The sequence below is a fragment of the Arachis stenosperma genome, chromosome 5 (assembly GCF_014773155.1).
Source record: "Arachis stenosperma cultivar V10309 chromosome 5, arast.V10309.gnm1.PFL2, whole genome shotgun sequence".
Taxonomy (NCBI): domain Eukaryota; kingdom Viridiplantae; phylum Streptophyta; class Magnoliopsida; order Fabales; family Fabaceae; genus Arachis; species Arachis stenosperma.
In genome coordinates, this window is record NC_080381.1 from 8,841,248 (window position 1) to 8,864,379 (window position 23,132).

Sequence of the window (23,132 nt, forward strand, 5' to 3'; positions counted from 1 at the left end):
CAAATTAAAATCTTTTTTAATATAAATATATTTTTTAAAATAAGACATTATTTGATTATATTAAATAAAAAATATCAAATAATTTTGACCTTAAATTTTTTGTAGAATAATAATTTCGAATAATTTTATTGAATATTATTATTATTATTATTATTATTATTGAATGACTATATATATACTTTTTATATTATAACAAATTTATTTAAAAAATAAAAAATATTATGGTACATTATTATTATTGTGCAACTAATAATAATAATAATAATAATAATAATAATAATAATTTTATTTTATCTTTTTAGATGAAAGACTGTTATGTCTGACGGAAAAAAATGTTGGGGATTGATCTGTATGTTAATTTTTTTTTGGATTAAAATGTCCGCTTTTAAAATTCTTGGGGACTGATCTGATGGATAATTACTCTGTCGAAAAATAAACTAAAAACTAATTTGTCTATCGGAGTAAAACTTTGGGGATTGATCTGTGTATTAATTTTTTTTAGGACTAAAATGTTCGTTTTTAAAATTTTTGGGGACTACTTTAGGTAATTACTCATTATTTTATTAGTTTCTATACTTTTACCAAAATTTTAATTAATTCTTTATACTTTTTCTAATTAGATTCTTATACTACTTTTAATTTTGTAATGAAATTTTTTTATATAAAAAATATTAAAATTAATAGAAGATTTTTCTTAAAATACATATAGTCAAAGATTTAATTAAGTTTTTAATTATGAATATTTTTAATTTATGAAAAAATATTCGGTTAACTCAAATATTTTTTACCCTAAAAATGATCTACTTATAAAATTAAAAGTAACGTACGAACCCAACTTAAAAAAAAGAACAAAAATTTAATTATAAATTGAATAAAATTATAGAGATTAACAAAATAATTACACCTTAATATTCTAAGGTATGTTTAAGGTTACTAATAGTAATTCAAGAATTCTTTAAAAATATTACTTATTGAAACACAAATACTTTTCGATCTATAAAAATATTGAAAATTATTTCTGTTATATATTCTCTCTCTTCAATAATTATGGGTTGTTTGGCACTATTATTGTTAGCTTACTTTATGAGTAACTAATTATACAATTTAGTTAAGATGTGTTTTAAAAATATATATTAAAATTATTAATTAAAAAATAATTATATATATTTATTGTATATTTATTAAAATAAAAATAATTAATTTTTAAATTAACCACCGAAAAATTTATTTAAATGTATGAATTTCATTAGATTATTATGTAAAATTTTATAATTTGTCAATACATTAAAATTAAAACTTTTTTATTAAAAAAATAATCAATTAATGAGTGACTTTTTTTGGTTTCATAATATCTATTAAACTGTCACTATCATTTTTTAATGTAATATTTTTAATTGAATTATCAATTATACTGTAATAAATAAAAATATTAAAAATTATTTTACTATTTTCTTTTTTCCATTAAGAGTTATTTAGTAAAACTAAATTATATTTAGATTACTCTTGATTTATTTTAACTCTCTTATTATTAATTGTCAAACAAAATGGTAGATAAAAAAAAACAAACGAAATAAATTAAAATAAAATGAATGATTTTTGTTATAAATTTTGCATAGAAAAATGATATTTGACAAATATTATAATGGAAGAAAGAATAGAATGACAAATAAAAAACGATGATATATAGTATATTATATATTAAATAAAATTTATATTAAGATACTGGATATAAATGATTGTATCATGTAAATGGATTTCATTTTAACCTTCTGACATCATATATATCTTTTACCTATAAATGTATATATTAGCTATTTATTTAATGTATAAACACGGCTCATGTATGAAATATTAATGGCAAAAAACTGGAAAAAACAATAAATGGTTACCTTAACTAAAATTCGCTCATACTCTCCCTTTTTAATATAAGTAAGAAATATATATGAATATTTTCCTTTCATAATTTTTTTTTAAATAAATGTAATGAGTCTATATGCATTTCCCTACTTTAATAAATTGAGAAATGAGGAATGTATATAGATTATAGACTCATCACTCTTATATATATTATTAAAAAATAGAAAAAAATTGATAAAAGAAAAATATTCCATGATTTATTATGATTTTCAATTAGTTATTATATATATTTTATGAATGAAAATCATGTGAATTAAATAATTAATAGTTAAAAATTATTCAACAATTTAATAAATTTGACTAAATTATCATCTAATAATTCTTAACTATTAATTTATATAAAGACAATTATATGTAAATTAACACCATGTTCGTCATGACATAAAGGTGACAACCTTTGAGGGGAGCCTTGGTAATCTTGTGAACAATGCATTGGCGGTTAATTGTTACCGTTTTTTTTTTTAATTATAAGTCCAATTATTTTTCTACTTAAAAACATAATGTCAACACACAAATAATTAACTAAATTTAGAATAAAAAATAAGAATTTAGTGCTAGAATAGATATTATTAAAGAATCTAAAATAATCAATTAAATATCTACATAGTCCATGATATCATAGTAGGTATTTCACTTTTTTTAATTATTATATATCATTAATCACTAATATTACGAAGAAGCACACTTACCTTACTTGGAGAATATGCTTCAATTCACTTTATAAGTCAGACTTCTCACTAGGTTCACAATGTTCATACATATATAGGTACACTAAAAGAATAAAAGAGATACAGTGTATTAACAAAAAAAATCTTTAAAATTTTTATTTTTTTGGTTTACTATCCACCAACTCTCCTATTCAATATATGTTAATTCTTTTTTACTACGTAATCTCCTTATTTTTGTAAAAATAGTGAACGATACATACATATAGTCCAATGTAGTAATGAAATACATGGGTGCCGATCCCTTTTATTAGTGTTTTTCAACTTTTCAAAAAAAAAAATTATCAATCTTTTCTTCTTTCTTGATATATATGTTCTCAATTTTTCATTTGTGTTTTTAATTTTTTAGTATTTTTTATCTTTATTAATAAAGATCAATTTTTCATTTAAAACATAATATTTTGAGGGTTTTTAAAAATAAAATATTATTTTTTAAAATGCCTTATTTTAACATTATTTTTATACACATTTTTTATAAAAAAAGTCAGGTAAATCTATCCTAATTTTGGACAAAATCAAAATAGACCAACTCTAATTTAAATTGTAATTGAGTGAACATATAGTTTAATCTTTTAAAATGTTGTCATGGTAATTAATTGAATTTTATGAGTTAAATATATTAAATGAGAGAAAATTTATAGTGATTAGAGTATAAAAAAATTAAATGGGTGGGTCCAATCTGAATTAAAATGGAGCGATAATTCTTTTAATTTCAGCATAAAATCAGAAAAAAATCACTTGAATAATGCTAAAATCAAGGAAAAGTAACTCAATTTTTTTGAATCAGAATGACTTTATTTGATTTACGCTAAATTTAAAAAATATATTTTAGTAAATAATGTTAGAATTATTTTATAAAAAAATATTTTATTTTACTTTATAAAATATTTTTTATCTAATAATCTAAAAATTTATTAGTATTTTTATTATTTTTATTTTTTATTTACAAAAATACTACATTTGAATATCTTTCAAAATTAATTGTGTGTCACATTTTTTTCGTTGACCATACATAAAATCAATGGTGTGAAATTATTAATTTTGATTTTAATTTGACTGAATTTAATTTTAATAATTTCAATAAATTTTTTAAGATGATGCATTAAATATATTTAAAAATATATTATTTTTATTCACTCTAATTTTATGTATAAATAGTGTTAGAGCATCATTAAAATTTATTGTTTTTAACCGTTACTTAATCATCACTCAATTCATTTTGTATGATTTCTTTATTCTAGTAATCCAATAACATATTTATAACATACTTTTAAATATTAATAACTAATTAATAGTTAAAATTTAAATAATAAATTTGGATATCCTCTAACATTTTTATTCATGTATATCGAACTATTGATGTAGATCATCACAATTAGACAAAATGCAGGCTCATTTAATAAATTAACATATAAAATAAAAGACTCAAGTTAAAAAGAGATTTTTGTTACATCTTTATCATGAATTTGTTATGAATAATAATGTTTTTTTTTATTACTTTTGCTTCTCATGAAGGTTTATTAGCAATTTCATATGATGCTGTCCTAATTTTTCTTTCTTTAAATATTTGATTATGAAAACTAACTTAACTTTTGCAACTATAAAGTCCTATCAAGTCAAGGTAACATATACACTATATAGTTATCTAATATATCCCATATTACTCTTAATTTTATGACATATGCTATTTTTTCTGTGTTCATTTTTAATTTTCGCACAATAAAAAATTCAGAAACAAAATCTTTTTAATTAACAATTTTAAATATTTTTTATTTTTATTTTTAAATTTTTTGTCATAAAATTAAGATTCAATTGATAGAAAAAGATAAATATCCTTTTAATTCTCAATTAGGATACACCTCACTTTCAGTCATCTCTTAATTTCAATTTTTGTTTTCTTGGTACTTAGCTCTTATACATACACCCACCATCATCGTCAGTATCACTCGGTCTTCTTCTCGCACTACTATATTTTATTCTCTGTGCAAAATTACTTTTCTATTTTTCTGCTTAATTTTTTCGCCTTTTTTGTTTTAGAGTGTCATCGCCTATTTTACATAGCCTCACCGTGTTTTATTTTGTTTCGCGTTGCCACCGCTACTGTTTTATTATTACTGAAATTTGTATCTTTTCAGATCTATTTTTGAAACTAGTCTATTTTTAAGTTTATATTTTTTTCTTTTTTTTATTAGATCTATTGAAGTGATATATTGGTTAATTTTTCTCGTGACTAAAGATATTGTTTAGATCTATTGTTTGAATATATATTATATATGATGATATTTAGATTTGTAAGTATGTTAATTTTGCCGTTGACCAGTGATAATGGGTTTTTTTTTTCAATTTTTTTCAGTTTAGTATCAAGTTAAAAATAAGGTTGATTCTCTTATTTTAAAATTCTAAACTAAAATATATTGTGTGAATGTGTGTTCGGTTTGTGATAAGATAGAAAATAATTATCAACATACAGGGTCAAGAAAACAGGCGAGTACAAGAAAGAATGATGAGATCACTACTACTTCATCAATTTCTGATACTGATAATAATAATGGGTAATGTTTTTCAAAAATGTTTCCTCCTCAGTTGCTGGCCCTAGGGATCACAGAGAGGGTTCTATCATGCTCCCAATTAACAATAATTACGCTGGTGCTGAAATAATTTACATCAATGACGAAGAACCAGATCATGAATCATCATTGTCAGAGGTCAACATTAATTCTGCCCCTTCAATTTTATCAACAACGGAACAAACCAATCAACTTGCCTCAAATCTTTTAACATTACAAAGAAATTTGGAAATCAGCACCGCCAACAACAACCACCAACAAGATGGTGTGTCACTCGATTTATCCTTACACCAGTTTGGCGGTGATGGTGGTGGCAGCTCTTCTACTATTGATGTCACTGATGGCGGCACTGGTGGTGGTGGTGGTGGAGGTGGAGATGGTCTCTTGAGGAGCGTTCTCAACAATACTTCTACTAGGCGCATCATGCCTATCAAAAGAACTGCACCTGATTACGCTCACCGAGAGTTTACGGTGGGTGAGAGCTCAAGTGCCGGTGGTGCTGCTGGTGGTTCTGTTGCTCAACCTATGGCAGCCCCCAAGCGCCTCCCCATCGCAAATGAAAATGCAGCGGTGCGCATTTCATCATCATCATCTAATACCTGCACTTGTACTCCTTCTCCCACTTGCCCTCTCCATGCTTTCACCAATGATAATATTTCTTCATCTTCCAGGGAACAACGCCATGAAACTGCTAACAATAACAACAACCCCCAAAATGTTGTTCGTGTTCCTTCTAGTTTGTCGCCAATTTCTGAGATGCAACGAGCTCTTCAGTCTGATAGTTTTCAAGTCCTTCAACCTACTACTACTACTCCTCCTCCTCCTAACAACAACAACAACAACAACGCAACACTTGGTATTCTACAACTTGATGATGGTTCCTTTATTTACCTGCAACCTGTTTTTGATAGTAGCCACCACCACCAACTCCACCATGGCCATCAGCACGCGCCAATTAATTCGCTTTACCACCATGGCCATCAACGTTATTTCTCCTCTGCTGACACTTCTCCATTCCGCCCAGCCTCAATCAATTACATGGAAAATCTTCCTCATCATCAGTACGCCGATTCTTCGTCTTCGTCTCCTTCCCCTCTTCCTTGGAGCACCGTGATTAGGCCAAGGGCTATTCCCTCTGTGTCTCTCCCTCACCGAGTTGGAGGAAGTAATAGAGAATCTGACACCGGAAACAACTATCCTTCTGGAAGGGGAATAATCACTGAGACTCACAATCGTGGAAACTCATCATCATCAACACAGCTAGTGGAAAGCCTTGTACAAAACGCTGGTACCCCTTCTGCATTTCAGCACCTGTCGGACGCTGCTCTTGCATGGATTGAAAGGCTGAATTCTCATGACGAGACCTTGACGAGAATGTCATCATCTTCTACCACTGATAATACTCATCACAGGCCATTGCGAGCTTCTGCTATTGCTGAGACCTATGATTTGCCTACTTATTTTGCTGAAGATTCAAGAAGGCTTAGAAGAGAGGTACATATATAATAATTAATAATGTTGTTTAAATAATCTATCGTGAGTCTTCTCTATTTTTTATTTGAAAGCTTTTATGATATGATAGATTTTGTTTAGATAGTATTGATAAAAGTTACTATTACATTTAATATTATTAAAACATACAATATATTTGAAAGATCTTATAGTATTAAGTTAAAAAACTTAATTAGAAGTAGGCCAAAGTCCGTTTTTGCTTAAAATCACTATTACTTTTAATGACTTAATAGAAATTATTGTTTGGTGATCTAAATCCACATTGTCATAATGTTAGACTATATCATTTGATTACTATCAAACCATTGAATTTGCAGCCTCTGGAAGACGGGCAGCGAGTGACGAACCCCGATGTAGGACTGACGGAAACTGAGGTTGCAGCATGTTTTGGACGGGAAATTTTCCAAACTGTTGGTGAGCAGCCTCAGAACATTGATGCATGCGGCATATGTCTGGTGAGAGTGACACCAACTACGTTACATTCTTTACAAAACCTCACTCATTAAATAAATCTTTTATAGGTATAAATACATGTTAAATACAAAATCTATATTAAAAATATATATTTTTAAAATAAACTTATTTATGTTTCATAATTTTTTCAAAAGTAATTTTAACAGAAAGTAACTAATAATCACTTGTCTCCCCCAAAATCAAAATAATTTTCACAATTATATATTCAAAATGCGTATGGATCTGTGATCTATATATCTACATCTTGATTATTATTTAATAACATAGAATTTCTGTAACCATTTTCAGGAGGACTATGTTCACGGTGAAGAGCTTGGGAGATTGGATTGTGCGCACAAATATCACCTTTCTTGCATCAGACAGTGGTTGCTTATCAAGAACAGATGCCCCGTTTGCAAGAAAATGGCTCTCACCATCATAGACTTGGAGGATGACGAGTAACATACGATGAAGTTATGAAATTATATTAAATCAATCTTAAATTAAAGAATTTCAATGTTTCAATTTCTTTTATTAATTAGATTTTAATTTGATCTAATTTTATAAATTTATTATGCTAATAGTTAATTTAAATTCTTATATGTTTATTGTAATATCATTTAATGTGCTACATTAACAAATTTTAGCATCGTTAACAAAAAAATAACAGAAGAACTAATGCGATTAATTTAAAATCTTTAATGAACGAATTTGATGAAAAAATCTTTTGAAAATTAATTTGGAGAACAAATAATCTTTCAAAGACAAATTTAACTATTTATCCATTTTTATTTTGTTAAAAGATGATGGTAATTCAAGCATCCTTCCATCAACTACACAACACATATTTATAATTTTCTACATCATTTTTCAAATTGCAACCCATCCCTCCTTCTCCACACCTCTATTAACACCATTATATATAAACTACTATTTTTATCTGTAATAACATTACGAAAATATAAATATTTTAAAATTACGTCTTTCCTGACATTATAGATTATGACACCAAAAATTTATAACATTAAACTATTTTTATAAAAAAGGTCATAAAGAACAAAATTCTTCGTCGGTTAAGAAGACCAGAGTCTCTATAGATAAAAATAAATAATAAATTTTTTAGTTATTATTTTTATATAAAAAATTTAATTTTTACTAATAATTAATGTTAATATTTGTTATCTAAAATTTGAAAGAACTTAATATGTATATTTTTATATTTGATTAGGTGTTAAGTCTGTTACACAAATAGAAATAATTAATTTTTATGCTTGCTATTTAAAAATAATATTTTTTATATATAAAAATATATAATTAGATATTAGTATACAAAATTTATATTGATAGTTATAAAATTAACTCAAATTTATTTTATTTTTTAAAATAATTAAAAATCTTGATTCTATCTTTTAATCACAACATTAGTAATTTTTTTAATTATATGTAATAAATACTTGCAGAAAAAAAAGTGAAAATATATATTACAAAGATAAACAGTAAAAATTTAAAACTAAATAAAATATATACATATAATAATATTTTTTATTTAAATTATATTATTTTGTTAATTTTATTTTTTTGTAGAACAGAAAGGTAGAGAAAATAGAGAATGAGAGAAAATAAAGAAAAAGATAAAGAAAAAGAATGAGAGAGAAAGCTTGTTAATTTTGGAATTTAAGAAAAAAATTATTTTAATTATAATAAAAATTATCTGGTGACACATTTTGAATTGTCAAAATTACTAATATAAAATATAAATTATAAATTATATATAGAGTGAAAATGATATAGAGAAATAAGAAAAAAAGAAAGAGAGATAGATAAGAGAATATAAGAAGAAGGTTTATTAATTTTAAAAGAAAATATTTTTCTAAATTTTAATAAGAGAGTGTCATGTGATGACACATTTTAGTTATTAAATTAGTTAGTAATATATATTTTGATTATCAAATTTGTAATTAATCATTGATGATAATATATAAAAGAGATAGAGTGAGTGAAAGAATGAGAGAGATAAATAAAGAAAGAGAGAGGAGTGAAAAATTCTTTAATTTTAGAGAAAAATATTTGATTTTAATTACAATGAACAAATGACATATATTACTAACTTTTTTATTGTAAAATTACTAATTTTATAATCAAAATGTGCCACATATTAAAAAAAAATTGGTAATCCTGTGAATAATCCGTTGGCGACTATATGTTACCGTTACCTTATTATAAGTCCTATTATTTTTTTGCTTAACAATATGATGTCAATACAAAAATAATTAACTAAATTTAAAATAAAAAATAAGAATTTAGTGCTAAAATAGATATTATATCAGAATTTAAGATAATAAATTAAATATTTACATAGTCCACGATATCATAATAGGTATTTTATTTTTTTAATTATTATATATCATTAATTACTAATATTACAAAGAAACACCTCTTGCCATACGTGGAGGATGTGCTTAAATTCACTCTATAAATTAGACTTCTCATTAGGTTCAAATTGTTCATACATACATAGATCCATTAGAAGAGTAATAAGAGAAATGTAGTGTATTGAGGAAAAAATTTTTGAAATTTTTATTTTTTGGTTTACTGTCCACCAACTCTCCTATTCGATATATGTTAATTTTCTTTCATGTAGTCTCTTTACTTTTGTAAAAAATAGTGAACGAGACATACATATATTTCAATATAGTAAGATATATGGGTGCCGATTCTTTTGTTTATTAGTGTTTTGCAATTTTTCAATTTTTTTTTCAATTTTTTCTTCTTTTTTGTTATATATATATATATATATATATATATATATATATTCTCAATTTTTCATTTGTGTTTTTAATTTTTTAATATTTTTCATCTTAACTATTTATTCAAGACACAATTTTTTAAGATTTTTTAAAATAAAAAATATATTATTTTTTAAAATAAATTATCTTAATATTATTTTTATAGCCATGTATTTTTTGGATAAAAAAATCAGGCAAACCTATCAAAATTTTGGACAAAATCAAAATGGACCAACTCTAATTTAAATTATAATGAAGTGAACCTGTAATTTAATCTCTTAAAATTTTATCATGTTAACGAATTAACTAGAATTCTATTTGATGCATTTTGATTGTCTCATAACAAAAATAAGACAAAAATAAAATAATAAAGATACAAGTTGAAGTATAAAAGTAGAAAAAAAAATTTGATAGGTTAAATGTATCAAATGAGAGAAATTTTATAATGATTAGAGTACACAAAAATTAGGTAAGATGAGCCCAATCTGAATTAAAATTGAACAGTAATTCTTCTGATTTTAGCATAAAATTAGAAGAGAGATACCTGAAAATACTAAAATTAGAAAAAATTAATTCGATTTTTTAAATTGAGATGACTTTATTTGATATTCTAATTTTGTTAAAAAAATATATTTTAGTAAATAATGTTAGAATTATTTTTTTAAGTATTTTATTTTATTTATTTAAAAATATATTTTGATATAACAATTTACAAACCCATTAATATTTTTTATTTATTTTTTTTTATTTACAGATTATTAGATCTGAACATCTCTCAATATTGATTGTGTATCATATTTATTTTTGTTGGCCATACATAAAATTAATGACGTAGAATTATTAATTTTGATTTTAGTTTGACTATTTTAATTTTAATAATCTTTTTAAGATGATGAATTTAATATATTAACAAATATATTATTTTTATTCACGATTAGATGAGATGTGAGGCTCATTTAATAAATTAACATATGAAATAAAGACACATTAAAAAAAATTGGTTACATCCTTATTATTAGCTTATTCTAAACAATAATATTTTATTATTATTATTATTATTACTTTTGCTTCTCATGCAGGTTTATTAGCAATCTCATATGGTGCTGCCCTAGCCAATTTCTTTTTCTTTAAATATTTGGTCATGAGACATAATTCAACTTTTGCAGCCATAAACAACCATTAAGGCAATATATACAACGTACTGTTGCCTATTATGTCTCATATTACTCTTAATTTTATGACTTATATATGTTATTTGTTTATTTTCAATTTTTTTTACAATGAAAAGTTCAGAAACAATCTTTTTTATCAACAATTTTTAATATTTTTTATTTTTTAAATTTTTTATCATAAAATTAAAACTAAATTAATAAAAAAAGCAAATATCTTCTCATTTAGCATTCTTTGCATTTCATTCTCAGTCATCTTTCAGTCTTAATCTTTATCTCTTCCGTATTTAGCTCTCACATATACACCCAATATCATCAGTCTCGTTCAATCTTTTACAATTCTCGCGCTATTCTATTCTAGTTCTGTGTAAAGTTATTTTCTGCTTTTTTTACTCAATTCTTTTTGTGTCGATTTTTTTTGTTTTATCTTGTCACCGCTTATTTTGCATAGTCTCATTGCGCTTCTATTTTGTTTTACGTTGTCACCGCTACTGTTTTATTGTTATTGAAACTTGCATAGTTCGAATTATTGCTAAAGTTTATATCTTTTAGATTTTTTTTCTCTTTTTTCTTTACTAGATCTATTGTGGAGATGTATTGATTAATTTTTGTGGCTAATAATATTGGTTAGATCTATTGTCAATATATATTGTATATGACTATATGATGTTTAAATTTGTATATAAGTATGTTAATTTTGATGTTGAGGAGTGATTATAGGTTTTTTTAAGTTTTTTTTTTTCAGATGAGAATCAGGTTAAAAATTTAGGGTTGATTCTCTTACTTTGAAATTCTAAACTAAAATATATCATGTGTTCGGTTTGTGATACCACAAGAAATAATAATAAATAGGGTCAATGGAACAGTAAAACGCAACACAAGGGAGAATGAGAGTTTTCACTACTCCTTCATAAATTTGTACACAATAAAATTCAGAAAAGACATAAAACCTTAATAACTAATGAAATTCTAATTAAAATAGATATTAAAAGTTTCAACTAGAATTTTAAATACATATATTCATGTTTGCCAATAAATCCCATAACAATTTGTTGAAGATTATTAGGATGCTTCGTTGAAAACTCATCAAAACCAAAAATAGAAGATGCTTTCCACTTTTGAAGCTCACTTCATTTGTATGCTAAAGAAGATGATTGGGGTTCTTTTCATTCTTTTCCTAACCCTAATTCAAGTCAATGATATCTGACACTAAATCAGATCTGCTCATCTTTGATGTCTGATCAACACAGCAGCTTGAACTCCTCTTTCTCCCAATAATAGATTCATCTTCTTGTTCATTAGATTCTTTGAAGAGTGGCAACAATTCAAGTGAAGCAGTATTAGTAGTGTTAGTAATATTAAGCCTTTGATCCATTGAGCTTTCAGAAGATGTCAAAGAACTTTCAATTTCAAGTGAACACATGGTTCCTCTGTTCTGTTTCCTCTGCCCACAGCTCCAACTGAACCCTCCTCTTGTTTCTGTCAGTTCCGAAATCGGAGGAGATCCCGGGCTGCCATTGTTGATCATTCCTGCAAGTGTTTATTGTGCCTTGTGTAGTACTGATTGCAATTACTTCCCTTGTGCTTCAATCTTAAGCTGCAAATGTCTTTGCACCTGAAAAACTATTATCCATATTGATCTTTAACATATCCTTGTTATGCTTTAATTTTAATTTAGCTACCTACCTCAATTTTCTCATAAAGTTTCTTCTACACTTTCATTTGCATTTGGAGAGCCTCAACAATTTGCATGCTTCTGTTGAACACAACATTTGATCAATGAAATTTTTAATACCAATTACAAAAGCATTCAACTAGTTTGATCAATTTTCTAACTATTATAATTATTACTCAATCATCTCATTCTGTGTCCCAATACTTTCTTCCCTGCTATTACAAGGATCTTCACTATTCATCATTTCGCTGCAATCTGCACCAAAGGGGAAAAATGATCATTCATCGGAACAAGTTATAATAACTTAGAAACCATAACCAAGTTACCTTCATGTTTGTTGTTGCCAGAACAGATTTCAAGTTGTGGTTGGCTTTTCCCAAGTCTATATTTCTGCAATGACCAGAAAAATACAGAAAATATGTTGGTAAAAGAAAAGAAGTCCATGATATTTGGAATGAGTGAAAGCAAGAAGAAGAAAGGGAAATGCCTGTAAATGGCTCTTGAGATGAATTTGCAAATATTGTAGCTATGAAAGTAAACCTACAAAATTTGCAAAAAGAGAGAAGCAGAAAAAAAGAAGTGAACGTAATTGGAAGCATGGCGAAAAACTTAGCGCTAACTCAATTGAACTGAAATAACTCCCAGCCAACTCCAACACCTACAATAACAATGAATCCACTGTGAAATTCCCAAATTGAGATTTCACCAATAATAATTAAATTCCAAGCCCTAAAATTGCCATCATTTAGTGATTAAAGCAGAGGCAGATAAATATATCATAACAATGAAACATTATAGTGATTTTACAGGACCAGAATTAATTAAGCAGTAATTTCTCATCAAAGAAGAAAAAATTGCAGAACCAAAATTTCTCATCAAATTCAGCCATAAAAAAATAGAACAGAGCAAGGATCCAAGAAGAAGTTGAGAGCAGAAGGCGACGAGAAAATTGGAAGCGAGAAGACCAAAAACCAGAAGCTTCAAATGCGAGCAGCAATGAACAGATGACGACGCAAACAGGGACGAACCCAACAGCGAGGCGAGGCGAGCAACGACGAACACGACGGAGACGCCAACAGTGATGCCGACAATGAGGAACACAGGCAATGACGAGGAAATCAAATAGAGAAGAGTAAATTGTGAGCAGTGACAAGGAACGCGAAGAGAAAAGAGTAAATTGCATATCAATCAAAATTCAAAGTGGTTGGGTGTAGGGTTTCTAATTGAACACGGTTGGAGTAGTTTTTTTATTTCAACAATTCAACAAAATTAAACCACTAGTAAGTAAAATTTGAGAGAAATATTTGTCATGCATGAGAGACTTGAGAGGAAGATGTGAACGACACCACGGCAGAGCAAAGCGAATGTTTCAGAATGGCGTGAGCCGAAGATCGAAGATGGCGGAGTAGAGCAGAACACGATGCCAGAAGAAACACATGACAGGAGCAGAGCAGAATGGGATGCGAGCAGAACACGACTCGAGCATAGCAATGAAAAACACCATGACGGCGAGAGAGAGGAATGCAGAACGCAAGTCAATGTTGTGAAATTGCGAAAATTGAGCTAGGGTTGGGGTTAGAATTTTGATTATAAAATGGTAGGATTTAAGTTCTGTTTCTAAGTAATAGACTAATAGTAGTGAGGAAGGTGATGAATCAATTATTGCTGGTGTTTCCTTTCCCGTTTTTGGTTTAGGAGGGAAAGTAAGTTCTATTAAAATATTTTAAAGAAATTAAAATTTTGATGAAAAGGATTTAAGCAAAGGTTACCACAAGAAGTTTATTATGTATTTAAAAGCAACTCTTATAAAATGTAGTATGTGAATATTATAGAGATTGTTCGTTTAATTTACTAAAGCAACGTTTTTAATATATTTTTTAAATCAATTAAAGAGAAGGTGAGTTTTTCGGCTGATTTTTATGGTAATGAAAAGTATGAGTGTGTAGTCATCTATTATGGGGTATGGGTGTGCTTCACTATAATGTGGGGCAGCTTTATGTGACATTAGATAGGAGCAATTCGGACCATACAAATTGCTATGAATAAAATATATGGTGCAAATCGGACGGTCCGATTTGCTAGAAGGAAAAATTTGAATTTCGGATGGTGCATTTCGGACCGACCCTTTTTGTTTTTTTTAATAAATAGGAAAATCAAATCGTAGGGTCTGATTTGATTATTATAAGAATTTTTTGAACGAGTTTGAACAACTCGTAGGGTCCGATCTATGGGGTTATATGTATATAAAAATGTGTAACTCATAGATAAGGTAGAGAGCGTCTTCTTCCCCACACCGTGTGTTCTTCTGCGTTTTTATACTTCTTCTGGTTCTTTTTTCTTTCTTATGAGGTTAAAAAAATTTGATTGTGAGGGTTATGTTTTTGTTTAAGTTGTTGAGGAAAATGGATGATAGAGTTCTTTTAAGAGTATATTATTTTGGTCAGATTTTGTTAGAAATATCTGAAGGAGTAAAATTTATTTGTGAAAATCCAATAGATGTTGTTATTCCCTTCACAATCTCATTTGAAGAACTGAAAGGTGTCATATATGAGAAGATAGATTCTGCGATGTCAAGGAAGATATCATGTATTTTATACAGATATCCCATCACAGTATTTGGTGGATTCGTTCAATTTCAAACCAAATATATAACCGATGAAGCGAGTATGCAAAAGATGTTTTCAATGTATATTGAAAGTCGTGGCCAGATGTCGTTCATCGAGCTGTACATTGAATTCGAACAATCTGAGGCCGACCGAAATATTATATGAGAAGATTATAATAGTGACAGTGAGGAAGAGTTCGAAAGCAATTATGAAGTTGTGGATCCAAATGGAGATGAAGATCAAGGTGATGGAACCACGGCTCCAAATGTGACAGACGTGGCAAATACACTGGCAAATGAAGTGCCGTTCGAGGAGCCATCTTTCATGCAAGTGTTGGATTTAGAAGCCATGCATGCTCCAGAGTTTCTAGATTACATGAGCGTCGGTATGTAATTGCCTATTATTATAAGACGGATTAGAATTCCGTAATAAATTATATTGAGTGATGGAGCAAATAGTTAAGTGACATGTGAAAGTATATTTAATTAGCATTTGTTTATGTGTTGAATAAGTTAAGTGTAGGATAATAATATTGTATGTTAGTTATTAATGGAGCAAATAGTTAAGTGACATGTGAGAATATATTCAATTAGCACTTGTGCATGTGTTTATGTAGTTAAATGTAGGGCAATGAAAATTTTTGGTTAGTCATTGATGTAGTTAAATATTAATTACTGTTTGTTAAACAACATTTATTTATGTATTTATGTATTTTATTTATTGTTTTGTTAAGATTGAGATAATAATCTGATGTAGAGTTTAATAATATGACCATAGATGTATTGAGTGTTTGACTTACCTTTAATTTTGGTTATTAAATTTTCGTATGGCTGCCGTCATGGCAGAAGTCCCTCTTGTTGTAGATAGTGAATTTGCTGTGGGGATGAAATTCAGTTCAAGGGAAGCTGTTATTAGGGCGATGAAAGAGTATGCCATCCGGAGAAGTGTAGACTATCGAGTGTATGAGTTAGAGCCGATGACCTTTTATGCGAAGTGTACACAGTATGGGGAGGGGTGTGATTGGCTTATTAGGGTTAGCATGATCAGCAGAAAGTACTGTTGGGTTATTAGGAGGTATAATGGTAGTCACACCTGTACCAGAGCCACCATTTCTCGGGATCATTCGAAGCTGGATTCTAACACAATTCCAGAAGCAATAAAGCCGTTGGTTGAGGCTGACCCCTCCTTAAAGGTAAAATTAGTTATTGCAGAAGTGCAATCGAAGTTCAATTACACCGTCAGTTATCGGAAAGCATGGTTGGCTAAGCAAAAGTCAGTAGAAAAAATATTTGGAGGTTGGGAAGCATCGTACGAAGCTTTGCCGATTTGGTTTGAGACCATGTGTCATAAGAAGCCATCAGCTATCGTCCATTTTAAGACTATGCCTGCATACCAAGGCGATAACTTGGTAAATGATATCCGGGTGTTGCATCGAGTCTTTTGGAGTTATTACCCCTGCATTATAGCATTTAGACATTGTAAGCCAGTTGTCCAGGTGGATGGGACTCACTTGTACGGAAAGTATAAAGGTTGTTTGTTAGTGGCAGTGTCACAGGATGGTAACAACAATATCGTTCCAATTGCATTTGTTATTATGGAGGGAGAGACTTCTGATGCGTGGCACTTTTTCCTTAGTAACCTGCGACAACATGTTGTGACTCGGGATGGTGTGGGGTTGATATCCGACCGACACGAATCCATCAATGCAGCTGTGGCTCGCAGTAACGGAGCATGGTCACCTCCTCGAGCTTTCCATATGTTTTGCATCAGGCATATAGAGTCGATTTTTCTGAGAAAATTCAAGGCATCGTACCTGCAAAAACTTGTCGTTAATATAGGTAAATTGTGTATTTCAAAGTTTGTTATCAACAGGGATACCTTCAATAAGTGTTTTGTAACCCATTTCTCTTTTATTGGTCGCCATTATGCAGGGTATTCGAGGACGGTGCGCGAGTATGAAGTGCGTTATCAGCGGTTACGAGAACGGGGCGAGGCTTACACTAACTAGTTAAATCGAATCTCCCGGGAACAGTATGCATTAGCATTTGATGGTGGCTACTGATGGGGTCACATGACGACGAATTTAGTAGAATGCATCAACTCAATCTTGAAGGGTGCACACAATCTCCCCATTACCCCATTACTGCACTTGTCAAAGCAACATTCTACAGGCTTAATGAGTTGTTCACTAGAAAAATATCTGAAGCGGAGGCTCGGATTAGTGTTGGTCATATTTTTTCTGAACTTGTGACCTCAAAATTGCATGCAAACCAACTTGCATAAGGGAACATCCAGGTTAATTGATTCGACAGGCAAAATGAGGTCTTTGAAGTGCGTGAGATGCCAAGTGGGTTGGAGTATGCCGTTGACCTTCGTCGGCACCGATGTGACTGTGGTGAGTTCCAGGTGGACCGGATTCCGTGTCGGCATGTGTTTGCATGTTGTGCAAATCAAAGACTGGATCGGCAAGTGAGTTTGGCTCCTGCTCCTCAGCCTCTTCATTCTCTTGATCCACATCATCCATACCCTGGTCACCCTCGTCATCCTCTTGAACCACAAGATCGGACAAGTTCAAACAGTTGCCATATTTTTTTCGGTACCAGTGCATGTAAATATCTAACGGATGCTGTGGACCATCGTCCTCAGTCAGAACGTGATTATACATGTTTGTCCACTGCATCACCCAAAATGAATGACTTGTGGCTGTGGCCCAGTTAAGATTCTTAGGGTCAGTCAGGACTTCTCCGTGTGCCTTGTCTAGATTTCGTTCCTGATGACGAACTCCCTGCACAAAACCAAACTGTCGCCTACACCGATCGGTTGCATGCCACTCAATGCATTCAAAAGATACCAACGGAACCGTAGCACTCCACACAAATGAGTGCATGTAGATGTCTGCAGGAATTATGTCCGGATCCACTCGATCCACAGAATAAGCAACCCACACAAACTGTGAAAAATAAACCAAATTGTGTATTACAATCGGAATAAAAATAACACTGCAACCCCAAACCGAATAATTCTTTAATGAAAATATACCTGGCCTTCTTGAAGATCATCAAATGCCTTCCTAAAGTGAGCAAGTTTCATATACCTAAAGCGTCGGTCGCCACGCTCCCAGTTGCCCCACCTAATATCGCTTTATTAATTAACAGGATTGGATTATAAATATGAAGATACAGAGTAAATGTAAGATTTAGTTACCTGTTTGCAAGCGGAAAACTACAAGGTTCCCTAGGAACCGGCGCTAGAAATGGCAACCGAATCCAAGCCCAAACAAGAAGCAGTGTTAGCGAACTGTCGATCTTCTTACAATCAAAACGAGATGCCCTGCATAACGCCCTGTACAGATATGCGAGGCAAGCCGATCCCCAACTGAACTGTGCGATACTGCCAAAGTCACGAAGTAAAGGCAGAAATTTCCAGTGTACAGATGACCCCGACTTGTCTCCCAACAATATCGTACCGAGCAACAGTATAATGTGGCACTTCACGTGCCTCTGTTTATTTTCTTCGTCAGTCAACTGTAACCGTTCTTTTAGATCCCGTAGCCACGTTAGCTTTATACCGCTTCCTCTACATTCTGACCTTCTCGGTACAGCCCCAAATTGGTACAAACACTCTGCCTCTAAAGCTTCAACACTGCTGATAGTCATCCTTGTGACTGGAAGACCGTCCGTCGGAAGACCAAGAATCATAACCACATCTTCGAGTGTCACAGCACATTCACCAATTGGAAGGTGAAAGGTATGTGTGTCTGGATGCCACCGTTCGACTAAAGTATTTACGAGAGCTTTCTGACACTGGACTATTCCAATTTGAGATGCATGATAAAAACCAGTAAAATGTAAATACTCCTCCACCCTATCATCGTACCGATCCGAAGGAACAGGGTGATTGGTGGACGAAATTGTGATCACTGTTCTTTGATCTGATTCATTGTAATTGGATTTATTCAATAATTGTCCTTATTTGAAGTCACAACTCCGTTCAACTAACCAGCAAGTGTACTGGGTCGTCCAAGTAATAACCTTACGTGAGTAAGGGTCGAATCCACAGAGATTGTTGGTATGAAGCAAGCTATGGTCACCTTGCAAATCTCAGTTAGGCAGATTAAAGGGTAATAGTGATAATTGGATTGTTCTAATAAAAAGGAATAATAAAAGGGATAGAGATACTTATGCAGATTCATTGGTAGGAATTTCAGATAAGCGGAATGGAGATGCTGTAGAGCTCTCGGACGCCTGCTATCCCATTGCTTCTACTCAATCCTTCTTACTCCTCTCCATGGCAAGCTTTGTATAGGGGTTCACTATCAGCTGTGGCTACTTTCATTCCTCTCGGGGAAATAACCTGTACGGCTGTCACTCGCACAGCTAACCAGTCTGGAGGCATCACCCATGGTTGATAGCTACATCCCATCCTCGCAGTGAAAGCTAATGCACGCACTCTGTCACAGTACGGCCAATCACCGGTTGGTTCCCGCTCCTACTGGAATAGAATCCCTCTTTTACGTTTGTCACTAACGCCCAGCAGGTTAAAGTTTGAAGCACGTCACAGTCATTCATGAACGGAATCCTACTCGGAATACCACAGACAAGGTGAGACTTTCCGGATTCCCAGGACCCTACTCGGAACACCACAGACAAGGTTGGACTTTCCGGATCCAGATGAATGCCGCCATCTATCTAGCTTATACCACGAAGATTCTGTTGGGGAATCTAAGAGATACACATTCAAGCTTTGTTGCATGTAGAACGGAAGTGGTTGTCAATCACGCGCGTTCATGAGTGAGAATGATGATGAGAGTTATTAGCTCATCACATTCATCATGTTCTTGGGTACGAATGAATATCTTGGAATAAGAATAAGATAGAGAATTGAATAAAAGAAAATAGAACTTCATTAATCTTTGAGGTACAGCAGAGCTCCACACCCTTAATCTATGGTGTGCAGAAACTCCACCGTTGAAAATACATAAGTGAAAGAGGTCCAGGCATGGCCGAATGGCCAGCCCCCCCCCCCCTAAACGTGATCAATGATCTCCTAAGATGAAGAATAAAACAAAACTGAGACCAAAGATGTCTACTACATTAGTAAATCATCCTATTTATAATAAACTAGCTCCTAGGGTTTACATGAGTAAGTAATTGATGCATAAATCCACTTCCGGGGCCCACTTGGTGTGTGCTTGGGCTGAGCTTGATCTATCCACGAGCAGAGGCTTCTCTTGGAGTTGAATTTCGAGTTATGATGTGCTTTGGGCGTTCAACTCCGGATTATGACGTTTTTCTGGCGTTTAACTCCAGAAAGGAGTGTGTACTTGGCGTTCAACGCCAAGTTGCGTCGTCATTCTTCGAATAAAGTATGGACTATTATATATTGCTGGAAAGCCCTGGATGTCTACTTTCCAACGCCGTTGAGAGCGCGCCATTTGGAGTTCTGTAGCTCCAGAAAATCCATTTCGAGTGCAGGGAGGTCAGAATCCAACAGCATCAGCAGTCCTTTTGTCAGCCTTTTTCAGAGTTTTGCTCAAATCCCTCAATTTCAGTCAGAATTTACCTGAAATCACAGAAAAACACACAAACTCATAGTAAAGTCCAGAAATGTGAATTTAACATAAAAACTAATGAAAACATCCCTAAAAGTAGCTCAAACTTACTAAAAACTATATAAAAACAATGCCAAAAAGCGTATAAATTATCCGCTCATCACAACACCAAACTTAAATTGTTGCTTGTCCCCAAGCAACTGAAATCAAATAGGATAAAAGAAGAGAATATACTATAAAGTCCAAAATATCAATGAATATTAATTTAATTACATGAGCGGGACTTGTAGCTTTTTGTTTCTGAACAGTTTTGGCATCTCACTTTTTCCTTTGAAATTCAGAGTGATTGGCATCTCTAGGAACTTAGAATTTTGGATAGTGTTATTGACTTTCCTAGTTAAGCATGTTGATTCTTGAACACAGCTACTTATGAGTCTTGGCTGTGGCCCTAAGCACTTTGTCTTCCAGTATTACCACCGGATACACAAATGCCACAGACACATAACTGGGTGAACCTTTTCAGATTGTGACTTAGCTTTGCTAAAGTCCCCAGTTAGTGGTGTCCAGAGCTCTTAAGCACACTCTTTTGCCTTGGATCACGACTTTAACCACTCAGTCTCAAGCTTTTCACTTGGACCTTCATGACACAAGCACATGGTTAGGGACAGCTTGGTTTAGCCGCTTAGGCCTGGATTTAATTTCCTTGGGCCCTCCTATCCATTGATGCTCAAAGCCTTGGATCCTTTTTACCCTTGCCTTTTGGTTTTAAGGGTTATTGGCTTTTTCTACTGCTTCTTCTTTTTCTATATACTCTTTTTAGATCTCTTCTTTTTTTTTTTTTTTCACTGCTTTTTCTTGCTTCAAGAATCAATTCCATGAATTTTTCAGATCATCAATAACATTTCTCTTTGTTCATCATTCTTTCAAGAACCAACAATTTTAACACTCATAAACAACAAGATCCAAAGACATATGCACTGTTCATTCATTCATTCAGAAAACAAAAGCATTGTCACCACATCAATATAATTAAACTAAATTCAATAATAATTTCGAAAATTATGTACTTCTTGTTCTTTTGAATTAAAACATTTTTCTTTTAAGAGAGGTGAAGGACTAATGGATTTTATTTATAGCTTTAAGGCATGGTTACATACTAATGATCATGAAATAAAGACACAAAACATAGATAAACATAAAACCGAAAAACAGAAAGAAATAAAGAACAAGGAATGAATCCACCTCTTAGTGGCGTCTTCTTCTTGAAGGACCAATGATGTTCTTCAACTCTTCTATGTCCCTTCCTTGCCTTTGTTGCTCCTCCCTCATTGCTCTTTGATCTTCTCTTATTTCTTGGAGAGTGAGGGCGTGTTCATGGTGTTCCACCCTTAGTTGTTCCACATTATGGCTCAAATCTTCCAAGGAGGTATTAAGTTGCTCCCAATAGTTGTTGGGAGGAAAGTGCATTCCATGAGGCATTTGTTGATGGTGAACCTCCTCTTGTTCTCCTTGAGGGCCGTGAGGAACTTCCCTTGTTTGCTCCATCCTTTTCTTGGTGATGGGCTTGTCTTCTTCTATGGAGGCATCTCCATCTATGATAACTCCGGCTGAATAACATAGATGGCATATGAGGTGAGGGAATGCTAGCCGTGCCATGTATGAAGGTTTGTCAGCTATTTTGTAGAGTTCATTGGCTATGACTTCATGAACCTCTACTTCTTCACCAATCATGATGCTATGAACCATGATGGCCCGATCCACAGTAACTTCAGATCGGTTGCTTGTGGGGATGATGGATCTTTGAATGAACTCCAACCATCCTCTAGCTACAGGCTTGAGGTCCAGTCTTCTTAGTTGGACTGGCTTGCCTTTGGAGTCAACTCTCCATTGGGCGCCTTCCACACAAATGTCCCTAAGGACTTGGTCCAACCTTTGATCAAAGTTGACCCTTCTAGTGTAGGGGTGTTCATCACCTTGCATCATAGGCAAATGAAATGCCAACCTCACATTCTCCGGACTAAAATCCAAGTATTTCCCCCTAACCATGGTGATATAGTTTTTCGGACTTGGGTTCATACCTTGGTTATGGTTTCTAGTGATCCATGCATTGGCATAGAACTCTTGAACCATTAAAATTCCAACTTGTTGTATGGGGTTGGCTATGACTTCCC

General features: G+C 31.6%; 3 protein-coding genes and 1 pseudogene across 3 annotated transcripts; 2 read left to right on the top strand and 2 right to left on the bottom strand.

Annotated features, from left to right (window-relative positions):
* Positions 1-5,197: 5,197 nt before the first annotated feature.
* On the top strand, positions 5,198-7,636 carry LOC130980363 (probable E3 ubiquitin-protein ligase HIP1). Its single transcript, XM_057904054.1, has 3 exons — positions 5,198-6,703; positions 7,039-7,176; positions 7,484-7,636. The coding sequence occupies exons 1-3, from the start codon at positions 5,198-5,200 to the stop codon at positions 7,634-7,636; spliced, it is 1,797 nt and encodes a 598-aa protein (XP_057760037.1).
* Positions 7,637-12,312: 4,676 nt separating this feature from the next.
* Positions 12,313-14,308, bottom strand: LOC130980364 (myb family transcription factor PHL8-like; annotated as a pseudogene).
* Positions 14,309-16,236: 1,928 nt separating this feature from the next.
* On the top strand, positions 16,237-17,418 carry LOC130980365 (uncharacterized). The gene has a single exon (XM_057904055.1). The coding sequence runs from the start codon at positions 16,237-16,239 to the stop codon at positions 17,416-17,418; it is 1,182 nt and encodes a 393-aa protein (XP_057760038.1).
* Positions 17,419-17,706: 288 nt separating this feature from the next.
* LOC130980366 (serine/threonine-protein phosphatase 7 long form homolog) lies at positions 17,707-19,108 on the bottom strand. The gene is made up of 3 exons (XM_057904056.1): positions 18,615-19,108; positions 18,450-18,540; positions 17,707-18,360 (listed from the first exon to the last, which is right to left on the bottom strand). Exons 1-3 carry the CDS (start codon positions 19,106-19,108, stop codon positions 17,707-17,709), a joined length of 1,239 nt encoding a protein of 412 aa, XP_057760039.1.
* Between the last annotated feature and the right edge of the window lie 4,024 nt (positions 19,109-23,132).

Excerpts from the sequence above, each read along its gene's own strand:
- LOC130980366 (XM_057904056.1), bottom strand. The coding sequence starts at position 19,108 with ATGATTCTTGGTCTTCCGACGGACGGTCTTCCAGTCACAAGGATGACT. Across the intron at positions 18,541-18,614 it reads AGTTTTCCGCTTGCAAACAG|GTGGGGCAACTGGGAGCGTG; the intron begins GTAACTAAATCT and ends AAGCGATATTAG. Across the intron at positions 18,361-18,449 it reads ATGATCTTCAAGAAGGCCAG|TTTGTGTGGGTTGCTTATTC; the intron begins GTATATTTTCAT and ends TATTTTTCACAG.
- LOC130980363 (XM_057904054.1), top strand. The coding sequence starts at position 5,198 with ATGTTTTTCAAAAATGTTTCCTCCTCAGTTGCTGGCCCTAGGGATCAC. Across the intron at positions 6,704-7,038 it reads CAAGAAGGCTTAGAAGAGAG|CCTCTGGAAGACGGGCAGCG; the intron begins GTACATATATAA and ends TTGAATTTGCAG. Across the intron at positions 7,177-7,483 it reads ATGCATGCGGCATATGTCTG|GAGGACTATGTTCACGGTGA; the intron begins GTGAGAGTGACA and ends AACCATTTTCAG.
- LOC130980365 (XM_057904055.1), top strand. The coding sequence starts at position 16,237 with ATGGCTGCCGTCATGGCAGAAGTCCCTCTTGTTGTAGATAGTGAATTT.